This window comes from Myotis davidii, unplaced genomic scaffold (assembly GCF_000327345.1).
Source record: "Myotis davidii unplaced genomic scaffold, ASM32734v1 scaffold332, whole genome shotgun sequence".
Taxonomy (NCBI): domain Eukaryota; kingdom Metazoa; phylum Chordata; class Mammalia; order Chiroptera; family Vespertilionidae; genus Myotis; species Myotis davidii.
In genome coordinates, this window is record NW_006285779.1 from 2,620,166 (window position 1) to 2,631,923 (window position 11,758).

General features: G+C 50.6%; 1 protein-coding gene across 1 annotated transcript in view; it reads right to left on the reverse strand.

Moving 5' to 3' along the window:
- SUFU (SUFU negative regulator of hedgehog signaling) overlaps window positions 1–11,758 on the reverse strand; it is a 90,886-nt gene that overhangs the window by 12,201 nt on the left and 66,927 nt on the right. Inside the window, exons 11-12 of the mRNA XM_015559271.1 lie at window positions 4,488–4,622; window positions 2,652–2,790 (exon numbers count right to left, since the gene is read on the reverse strand). Coding sequence (XP_015414757.1) covers window positions 2,652–2,790; window positions 4,488–4,622 — 274 coding nt within the window. The remainder of the gene's footprint in view (window positions 1–2,651; window positions 2,791–4,487; window positions 4,623–11,758) is intronic.

Below are 11,758 nucleotides of genomic sequence, written 5' to 3' on the forward strand. Positions count from 1 at the left end.
CTGCCTTTTTCTCTCAGCCTCTCCTTTGTCACTCTCCTCCCATGTGGGGTGTCTTTGCCATGCCTTTCCCCCAAGAGATAACAGGCCTGGGCTGGTAGCCAGAACAAGGTGCCAAGGCTGGAAATGAAGGCTTCCAAGACTGTTGAAGGCTGATGCAAGAAGTCATCCAGCCCCTCCCAATTCAGCTGGGACCAACAGGAAGGTTCAAGTAGCAGCCAAGAAAACAAAAGTCTGGGTCTCTTGCCCTTGCTGGTGACAAGCCTCATCCCAGGCCTCTAGGAGGTCCTGCAGACTCCCAGGGAGACAGCCAGCCTCAGAAGGAGACCTTCAGGCCCACAAGTAATTACAGGCCCAGGTTCCCACAAGCTAGGGAGCTGCCTGTGACCACAGTGGCAAGACCCTAAAGGAAGCAGGCTGGCAGTTAGATGCAGAAAATGCTGACTGCTGGGATGGGGAGGAGGGCTGCTGTGGGTGTTGGTACTATGGCTGAGGACCAGCTGGGGGCAGGGCGGAAGGTTTCCCAGGACTTTCTGGAAAGGGCCTGAGAAACCCCTTGGTAAGTGAGGGTGCGTGCCTGGGGAGTGAGGCCCTAGCCAGCTTTCCTGGGAGCTCCCCTGTGAGTTGGCCCCTGTGGTGGACCACACTAATGAGCCCCTAACACAGGCCTTTGATTAAGCAGCTCCCAGCACAGCAACTTTATTGAAACATGCTGAAGCCAGCGGCTGGTTCCCACTGCGCCCGGTTCCCCAGGCAACAGTGAATGGGAGGGGACCATGTGCATGGGAGTAGCAGAGCCCTCGTGCTCAAGCTCACTGAGGGGCTGCAGGCGAGATGAGGGGAGCGGAGGTGGCCGGGAATGCCAAAGCTGGGGATAGGAGGCTTGGGAACTAGGGTTGGGTCCAGAACTTTAGGGGAACTGATGGGCAGCATGGCATCTGCTGAGTCTGTGGGAGCTCAAGGTCCCCACGCTTGTGAGAATTGGAGATGCTGACCACCCCCTCCTCAGGGTAAGAAGATGTTCTGAGGGGAAGGTGGGACTCCAAAAACAGGTTCAGAATTGAGGACATAAAATGTAACGGGGTGGGGGGGATTTCTTGTTGAGTTCTGGGAGGCCCCAGTCTCTACTTTCCCAAGAAACCGTGCTTGAACCTTCAATATACGCTAATGTTATCTGAGGACATTGCTGCTGAGACCTGTCAGCACTCGGTCATCTACTGGGAATGATGTCCTGTGAACTCTCAGGGGTTGGGGCCTCCTGCATGGTCCCCACCTTTCCCCTCTTACTGGCTCTGCCCAGGCAAGAGGCCTGCTCCTACCTGCTGTCCGCAGAGGCAGCCTGGGGCCTGGGACACTGCTGGGGGTGGGGTGTGGAGGCCCTTTCCACATGTACTAAGCTAATTTCAAATGTTACACTTCAGAGCTTTTGCTACAGTAACTATCAACACCACATGGACAGAAATCTAATGTTACCAAGAGGGACTTTTAAAATGTATTTATAACTTTATGGTTCAAAGTAATTTTGTTATGAAACAATGCAATAACAACAGTGGAAAAAGGCAAGATAATTTATGGAGCACAATATCCCTAAAGCACCAGCCTCCATTCCTACCTTGGCTGAGCCTGGGGAGTGTGGTTGGTGTCCCTTGTTTGCTGTTTGTTTTAATTAAGGGTTAGTATTGGAGGGGGTGGGGGGGAAGAGTGCTGGCCTAAAGGAGGAGAAATCGAGCTGCAAGGCAACACATGCACGCAGACAAAAGCATGCCCACACAACAGTGTGTATGTTTCCCAGAACACCCGCCCCCAGACCATGTTAAACCCACAAAACCCACACAACTCTCCTCTCCTCTCCTGTAATCTCCCACCCTCACCCACACACAAGGCAGGTCACTTTCTGATTAGGGTCAGAATCCCTTTCTTGATACTCCTGAGAGAGGTAAGGTGGAGTGTCCCTCCTCCCGCACGCCCAACAAACGAACAACAGGCAAGGATGTTGTTCCCTTACTTCACCTGGACCAGGCCAAGTACCTATGAGGCCTGAAACAAGGTGGGGTCTGGAAGGAGGCCTATAGCTGTCAGCCCCAGCACCCCGTTTGGCAGTGGCTCTGAAGCTGTGCTCCAGCCAGAAGAGCAAAGGAGAAAAAAGTGTTCTGGACAAGCCAGCAGGGTTCTGTGCAGAGAAGCTGGGTCTCCACCAGGAGGAATGGGAGAGCCATTAGATGAGGGGAGGGAGAGGCTCTGCCTGCCGAGGCCTGCCCATTCCAGCTCCAGGTCCACATGCCCATTTTCTAGGAATTCTGGTGGGATTTCTACAGGCACTCGAGAGTGGCCCTCACACGCCCTTCCATTCTACTTCACCCTTGGTTTCCCCAGGGTGCAGAGCACATCCCTTAAACCTGGATTTCCATGGCAAACAGAACTACCAATGGCCGGAGCCTAGAGAGTTATCACTCATGTCTCAAGTGATAGGGGAGAGGCCAGGAAGTGCTCCTGGAGCTGACGGGTTAGGCAGCAGCAGCCACACTCCACACGGCTTCTCATAACCAGCCCTCAGCAAGGGAGCCACCAGGAGCTGCCAAGGGAGGAGAGAGAGGAGACGGGAGCTGGAAGAGCTCATGGAAAGGAGGTGGGAAGAAGAAAAAGAGCCTTCTCACTTGTAACCAGGGTCCATGAGCTGCATAAGGGTGCTCCTCAGTGGCAAAGGCACCTTCCACTCCCGTGGAGACGAATGTGATGGCCATGTCACCTGTGATACTTTTATATGTAAAGTGCCGTCCATGCAGGAGCCTGCCCCTGGGGGTGGGAACATGAAGACAGTGAGCAGCAGGCCTGGCCAAGGCTCAGGGACTGGGGCTATGCTCCCTGGGGCAGGATGCCTGGCACATGCCCTCCTGACTGCCCACCAGTCCAGCGGGGACTGTAACGGAATAGGTTCATTTCAACACCTTCCAAGAGAAGCCTCTCATGATTTCTCTCCTGGCGTTCTTCCAAAGTGCTCCAAGCTAGCAGAGACACTAGATCAGCATTCGAAGGGCCTGAAGGGGAAGTCGAGTCCGCCTCCTTCATGTCCTGGTGAGGCCAGAGGGCAGTTAGCAGTGCACCCAGGGTCATGCCCAGAGCTAAGGTGGGGTGGGTGGGTTATGGCCCCTTTGTTTAGAGGATGGGGGTGAAGTAGTTCCTAATTTCCCACTCTTGGATGATGGTGGAGTGCCTTCACAGCACAAGCCCTGTGCCCAGAATCTCCCACCTGCTTGTGCACCTCCCATAAGATTTAAATGACTAGCCACAAGGGGAAAAGCCCATTTTTAATTTAAAAAAAGAAAGAAAGAAAAGAAAAGCTGAAGCCAAGTGGGGTCACTCCGAGGGAGCACAAGAAGTCACTGTGAATCCCCAGTCTGGAAATACATCTGGGGGAAGGGCAGGCAGGAGCAACCAGTGGGGCAAAGATGCCACTCAGCAAAGGAAGCAGAGCTGCTCTTTGCTTTCTCAGGCTGCCCCAGATTAACCCTTTCATAATTGAAAGGCCCTGAGCCTGGCTCAGAGAGGGAGCTGGAGAGGAAATGCCTAGGGTCCTAGCTGTGGGGAGGGGGGGATCCTGCCAGCCGCCATTCATCCTGACTACTAGCTATCTTTGCCCTGCTAACCAGGGTGGCTGGCCAAGCCTGTCACCATCCAAGTTCCTTCCCCAGGCTCCAGGGACAGTGTGGAGGGTCCAAACCAGTGCAGATCTGGTTCTAAAGCTCGCATCTTTGGCCAACACACTATACAAACGTTTATGTCACAATGACTTGTTCTTCCCTATGATAGCAGCAGGAGCTTTTGGGGGTCCTTCTTCCCCTGCCCTTTCTTCCTTGTCACTGTTGTCTGAGTTTTGAGTTATTCTTGTAGCCTCTCCTGCAATAAATAGGGTGGAACCCCTGAGAGCTGTGGAGGAAGCCAGCTGCAACAGATTCAGCCCAGTACAGCATCCCCAAGCAGAGAGCTGAACTCTGGACACAGGGCTGGGTTTCTGGCACTGTGAACAGTAGCAGAAGGGACACAGCTGGGCTTCCTGGCCCCTCGAGGAGTCTGCTGGACTGGCCACTGGGTTTGAAGAACTGAGTGTTTTACATGGGAAAAGCAGCAAGCAGGAGAAAGCAGAGCCCAATCCACCAGAGCCCTGCCCTACTACACCAGGGCGATGGGGACCCTGCCACCCCTAACTCTGGGTTTGGGGAAGGGCAGGGGCATCTGGGATGCCCTATGCCACTGAATCCCCACCTAAGGGAACAGGGCCGAGGGACACTTCTCCGGACAAAGGAGAGATCTTCAGCATAGTGGGGGCTACTGGACGGTTCAGAGTCCGCAGGTTCCCCCACAGGCTTCCATGGAGCTGCCTGACTAGTTCTCCTCCCTCCTTGGGCCCCCGACTCCAGCGAGGTGTGGGGGGAGATGGCAAGCACAGGCACGGTGGCTCCTGGAGGCCAACTTGGGTGCTGTGGGGCTCTCACCTTAGGCAGAGAGGAATGAGGGCTCCTGACTCTTGGTTGAATTTCAGATGTACACTCTCAAGTTGCCGTGTGCGGATCAGCTCATGGGGGATAATGGCTGTGGAGCTGTCGCTTTCCAGGCTGTCTTTGCGGCTCCTGTGAAGCAAGCACAGGAATAAGTTCTGACCACAGGACGGAACAAGACGGGAGTCTCCCAGGCTGGGATCCTGAACAACAACAATGGCAGCCATTGATGGTAATGATAACAATAGCCACCACTCAATAAGAACCTGCCCAGCCAAGATTTGGAAGCAGCCAAAGTCTCCGTCAGTAGATGAGTGGATAAAAAAAGCTGTGGTAGATTTATACAACGGAGTACTACTCTCCTGAAAAAAGGAAAAAATATTACAGCATGGATGGATCTGGAGAACATTATGCTAAGTGAAATAAGCCAGTCAGAGAAAGACTAGTACCGTATGATTGCACTCATGTGGAAGTTAATGAACAAAAGAACTACCAAGCAAAACAGAGACAGACTCATAGATAGAGAGCAGGCAGACAGCTCTGGGTGGGGAGGGGGTGTTGGGGGGTTGGTGGAGGGATTGAGCAAAAAGGAACAAAAAGAATGAGAACTCATGGACATGGACGACAGTGTGGTGATTGTAGGTGGTGGGGGGCAGGTGGAGGTGGAAGAGGGCATAGAAGGGATAAATGGTGATGGATAAAATATTAAAAAATTTTAATTAAAAAAAGAACTTGCCAAGCAACCTTACAACACCCCACGAGGTGCGCATAACTATTCTATTCCTTTACAGATAAGGAACTGAGGATCAGAGAGGGTAAGTAACTTGTCCAGGCTGCACAGCCAGGAAGTGTGAAGCTGGGATATGGTCGCAGATAGATCTGGCTCTGAAGCTCGCATCTTTGGCCAACACACTGTATAAATGTTTATGTCACGGTGACTTGTTTTTCCCTATGACAGCAGCAGGAGTCCTTTTTCTCTGACCTTTTTCTGGGGTCCTTTTTCTCTGACCCTGGAGCCTCGGACTCCGAGTTCTCTGTGGCTGCTAGAAACCCAGGAGACAGGCTCCAAGAGCTTCCTTCCAGCTGACTCTGAAAGGCTCTAGGCTTACATACTTTTGCTAATGGCCAGGAGCTGCAGTGACATACACATCCTTCGTCTAAGCAGGAAATGATGCAGGCCTCAGCGAGGGGGTGGAAGTCAGGCTCTCAGGAGGCAGACAAGTGAGCCTGGACGGGCTGCAGAGCCCTGTACCAGAGTCTGAGTATGGCCCTGGCCACAGTGAGCTGTCATTGCTGCCTCATACTCCCTCCTGTCCTGTTTCCTACCAACAGCTTGTCCCACAGCTCAGCCACGAGGTCCCGTTGCAATCTAAGATTTGCTTTTTCAAGTTCAGCTGCCCCTACTGAAACGCCTCAAATCTGCCTCAGCCAGAAATGAGGGTTACCCACTGATCCCATTCAAAAGGCCGGAACCTGGTTTGGGCAGTGAATCTCAGAACAATTCCCTAGTGTCCATCAAAATACTGGGTGAGAAGCTCTAGTTATTTATAATTCAAGTGGCCAAAGCCACCCAGGATGTCTGGGCCTGACAGGCAGAGAGCCAGTGAGGGGCAGGGCCAACCTCCTCACACACTGGAAGGCTGAGTGCTGGGATCTGTGGCCAGTGAGGCAGAGGACCTCCCCAGAGGGAGGTATGAGGTCAGCAGGCAAGAGGCTGGAGGGTGACATAGGCTAATAAAAGCCCCTGAGGTAATGGGGACCTCCCATGAGCTGGGTGGACCCACCCCCGGATGTATGTGACTGCTCTTTCACCAAGCACTCCCTCCCCTTGGTTTCCCAAAGCCAATTCTGAAACTGCCCTTTGCTCTCGCTTCTCCTTTGACAAACCCTTTCACAAGACCCGAGGAGACAAATGCTCTGGTCAGAGGGTCACAGAATTTCAGCACTGGGAGGAAACTCAGGTTGTTTAATCTCCCTCTTTCCTTTACAAAATAGATCCAGGACACAGAGCTGGTCTGCGGCAGGCCAGTGTGGGAGCCTAGGACCTCTGACCAACGCTCTCCCTTATATCCGGCCGCGAGGCCTCCTGCCTCCCTCCCCAGGAAGGAGGGCAACACCAAACACCACCTCCTCCCCAAGCCCAGACAAGGGCGGGGCTCAGGAGAGCTCTCCTGCCCGGAGCCCCTCCTCTGCTCCAGAGTTAGGAGCCCATAGATTTTCTGAGTCCTTGCATCAAACACCCCAGGGAGATTCTAGGCTAACCCTTCTTTTACAGATGAGGAAACAGGCTCAGAGAGGTGAGGTGACAAGCCTACGGTCACAGAGTGAGTTTAAGTGGAAGAGCCAGGGCGTGACTCTTACAATTGCTTCCCTGTGCCATCTCTGACGACTACGGTGCCCACTGACTGACATGTCATCCTGCTCCCGAAAGAGGCCGAGGCCTGGCTGCCAGGCAGGGCCCTGAGCCTGCGGGGCCTGCGAGGAGGACCCCCGCCTCTCTGGCACAGACGAAAATGCTGATGAATAGCAACTGGGAGTGGGGGTGGGAGGCTGGGGGAGGAGAATCAACAGCACACAGGACTCGAGACATCTCAAGCTGGAGGGAAAAATAAATTGTTGAAAGTCAGCTAAAGTCACCTTGGTAACTGCTACAACACACTCACCCTGAACGAGGACATCAAACCCAACTGCAAATAGCTTTAAAGAAATGGAAAAGAACTTAATCATCTGAAGAATTAATGTGACAAGTGCCCACATTTACACCTCCCACCAACCTTCAATCATTTGAAATCGTACTTTAATCTTTTAAGAGAAAAAAAAACTGCAGAATGCTGGATGTGCAGTCCTGGAGCGCGGGTATTTCCGGCACGCTGCTTCAATGGAAATGCGGCTGCTCCACACACACATGCAGGAGCCCAGCTTTTTGCTGATTTGTTTTTTCTGGACATCGATTCAGAAGCATGAATTATTTGTGTGGGCTGGGTGAGGTATTAAATCTGCAGCCGACACAGGTTTGCAATGTTTTGCATGGTTGTCAGCTTAATCTTAGTCATAAAAAAATAAGTAGTGTGCTCGCCAGCATGGCCTAATTTTTCAGCTGGACTGTTTTCTCCCTGAGTTCCTAGTGGAGGGGAAGGCATAGGTTGGGGGCTGGAAGGGAGAAGGGGTCCCAGGGAGGCATGGTCCACACCCACTGGACTGCTAGGGATATGGAGCCAGGGGTGAAGGATGACCGACTGCCCCAGGAGGCAGACTGGCTAAAAGCATTGGTTCAGGCAAATGACTTAAACCTCTCCCTAAGCTTCCGTATCCTCTTGATGGAAATAAATAACAATATTCCTTCTTTATAGGATTAAATGAGATGACCCAAGCTAAGCACCTAACAGTGTCTGGGATGTATTAGGTGCCCAAAATATATCTGGAATGCATTACCGGGATGTTAGCGGCTGCCTGTACAAGTCTATCTGCTCCTCCTGCAAGAAGCTGACAGCTTAATACAGGCTTCTTTGCCTTTTCCCTGGGCCCATATTCCATCTGCTTCTGGCCAAGTCAGCCCCCCTTTCTGAGCAAAGGCCTTGCCCTCAGCTTGAGAGAGGGGGCTTCTGATGGGGCTTGAAAGGGGTCCTGGCTCCCTGAGCAGACACTGCGGGCCCTGGGAAGGCCCAACTATAGGCCAATCTAAACCCTTGAGGCCTCTCTCCTGCTGAGGGAGGCACTGGCAAGGCCATCTTCCTTCTATAGAGCACAATCGGCCTTCCTGTAGTTCTCACCCTCATGACAGCCTTTCAAATCCCTAAAGCCGCTCTCACTGCCCATCAACAGTTTCTCTTTTTCAGAATTTGTGGCTCCAATTTCCAATTATATTTTGAAGACAAGGTTCTGGTCTCTTCTGTCCATCCACATCACTCTCCTATGAATTCACTCTAGCTAGTAAAGCCAGAGCATCGTGTCCGGAAGTGAAGGGCTGTGTGTGGAAATAAATATATGATGTGGCCTAACCAGTGCAGATCACAGAGGGACTAGGAGCTTTCTTGTGCAGGATATTTTATTTCTATTAAAACTGTCATCAGATTGTCTATTCCTTGTGACCTAATCGCACTGCCAACTCATACTGCACTCCCCTGTGCTGCACCGAGGCTTTCTCCCACGGGCTGCACTGAGACCTCTTCGCCCCCACCTTGTAGGTCCTGTGGAGTTTTGGGAGCTAAAAGCAGAACTCCGCGCTGTCTGGCGAGTGTTTTAGGCAGCTCGGATATTCCTGAAAGCTGACTCTGGCATTCATCATATCAGCTTTCCCTTCTGACTTCACATCACTGACAAAGCTGATAAACTGCCACCCGTGTTCTCATCCCAGGCTTTGACTAATAGTGAACAGGACAGGGCCAGGCAAACAGACTGACAGGCTGACATCAGTACTCTTGGGTATGCTCACTCAACCAACTATGAACCAACCCAACCATCCCATCACCAAGCCCCTCCCCCTCCTGGATGCTCTGTGGACCTTTCTCTGTCTTGCCAACAATGATATCAGAGGACATTCTCAAAATGTCTTACTAAACCCCACCTATAAAAGCTCTACAGTACTTCCTTTGTCTACCAGGTAGAAATAAGTAACTTATTTCTAAAAAGGCAGTGAGGGTGGCCTGGCAGGTCTGACCATTCATGAGCCCATGCTGACTCTCAGGGCTGTTTCCCTTACGGAGTGTTCACAGCTTACTTGATGAATAATCTAGTCCAGAATTTCCCCCGAGAGTTGACACCAAGCTCACTTGTCTAGAGAGTCAAGATACTTTTTACTTTCGGCCTGCCGACACCTCTCTCCCATTCCCTCCAAGATTTCTGACCTCGGCCTCCTGAATCTCATCCCAATTTGCCTGGGATTCTGGGGCACAATACGTGTGGACCAGGGGATCTGAAATCATGGCTTCAGCCCTCCTATGCCTGCGTGATCGCCTTCCTGATCTGACAACCATTCTTTTTGAGACGGAGACATAATAGAACTCGAGTAAATTTTGCTTCCTCTCTGCCACTGATGAACTTAACACTGCCCAAAAAGGAGGCCTAGGTTTTCCTTCTTGCTGTTGTTCCAAACAGAAGTACAAAAACTAAAGTCATTTTTGCTGGTCAAAACATTTTTGCAAGACTAAATTCTTGAAAATCAGCTTTTCTTGACCCTGTTCCTTAAAGTCTGTACTGATATAACATACTTCTTCTTCCAGCTTTTGCTCAAAAATTTTTTAAAAAATTGAGTTATTTAAATGATTTTTTTACACATCTATACTAGTCTCTGGAGGTATTCAACCTCCTTTTAATTTTCAAGGGACTATTTACAATAATAATAGTAAGAATTACCTTTTATCGATGCAGACTATGGTGCAGGTCCTACGCTAAACCCTTTACTTTGATTTCCATAACAACCCTATTGTTTTCCCCATTTTACAGATGAACTGAAACTCAGAGACTTAAATAACTAACCCAGGGCCACACGCTGAGCGAACACAGGGCTGAGGCGAAATCCCCAGGTTCCTGACGCCAGCGAAGAACATAACCACATGTTACTCCTGACGGACCTCCCAGCCTTCGAGCGAGTGGTCTTTCTTCTGGGGGTTTCAAGACCGTGAAGACACATCTATTTTCCCCTGAACTCTTAAAAGAACTGCTTCCTAGAAAGCCAGGGCAGGGCTTCCCAAAGGGTATTTGATGGAATTTTAATTTAAGAGAAGCTTCTAGAAAAGCAGATGTGGCAAGGGCTGAATGTAATATGCTGCATCTCAGATTAGGGACTCATAAAATGTTGGCATTTTGAAGGCTCTGAGGAGGGCTATGGAAAGCAAACAAACTGGTTTCATTTTGTGTGAGTCAGCGTCTTCCAGAACCCCTTTTCACTTAACATCCAACAAAACCCCCTGAAAGGCTGTGGGGGCCTCCCCCTGGAGACCGCTGACCGGCAGGCACTGCTCTGCCCAACAGGCTTTCTCCCAAGGCTCTGTCACGTCTACTCCATCAACCTCTTCGCTGGTCAGAAGGAGGTGCACAGACGAGTGTCCCTCATCGTTTCCTTCACCCCCAGACAGACACGCTTAGGAGGCCTGCTGGGTGGTTACACACTACTCAGCCCTCAGCCTGATGCCAGGGAAGCTGAAGTTCCTCTGCATGACCAGGGCTTGCCTTGGCACCAACTTTGTGATTTTTTTCCTGAAAAGTGCCATCCTTCCTTTTTCCTGGCTAGGGCAAGCCATAACAGCTACTATGATAGCATTTCTTTGACTTTTTTTTTTTTATAAAGGTTAAAGAGTAAAATAGTTCTTTAAGTACGGTTCATTACAGTAGTCAGCAGTCTTCCCACTATCCCCTCCTCAGAAACAACGACTTTCATCTGTTAGCTGATTCTTTTGGTATTTTCCTCAATATTTCCAACATGCTTTATTTCTAATTCCGGTATTCCCTTTTCAGGCTTTACCTATTGACTTCCCAATATGGAAGATGAGCTTTTAGTACTCTTCCATGCCCCCACCCCACCTCCCCATCTTCCCAAGGTAAGTGTTTACATTGTTATACTATACCGAATGCTGTTTACAACTGAGTCATGTAGTATACTATGATTACTCTTTCTTTCTGATGTAATTTTCTATTTTTCTTGGATTTACTGTCTTGGTTTTCATTGTGTTTATCACCAATTGAATCCTAAACTAACTACTAATGGTCTATAGATTCTCCTAAGAGATTCAAATACATCAGGTATTTATCAATATTATCTTCTTAGAGACATTTTCTCCAGAGAACCCTCCCAAACTGCTCCAGTCTGAACTGGTTGCCTTTTATTCCTGCAGCAAAGCTGTCATCTTCACCTTCACCCTGGGGGCTCCTCTTGTCTCTTGTTGGATCCCATTTCCTGTACCCCATATGTCTCTCCACTCATTTCAATGGAACACATACTCCAGCATCTTTTACTTTATTTTTTAGTACTAGAGGCCCGGTGTGCAAAATTCATGCACTGGGGGGGAGGGAGACTGTCCCTCAGCCTAGCCTACACCTCTCCAATCTGGGACCCCTCGGGGGATGTTCAACTGCTGGTTTAGGCCCGATCCCACATCCCTCTCACAATCTGGGACTGCTGGCTCCCAACTGCTCGCCTGCCTGATTGCCCCTAACCGCTTCTGCTTGCCAGCCTGATCACCCCCTAATTCAGCAGTTCTCAACCTGTGGGTCGCGACCCCCTTGGGGTCGAACGACCCTTTCACAGGGGTTGCCTAAGACCATCGGAAAAC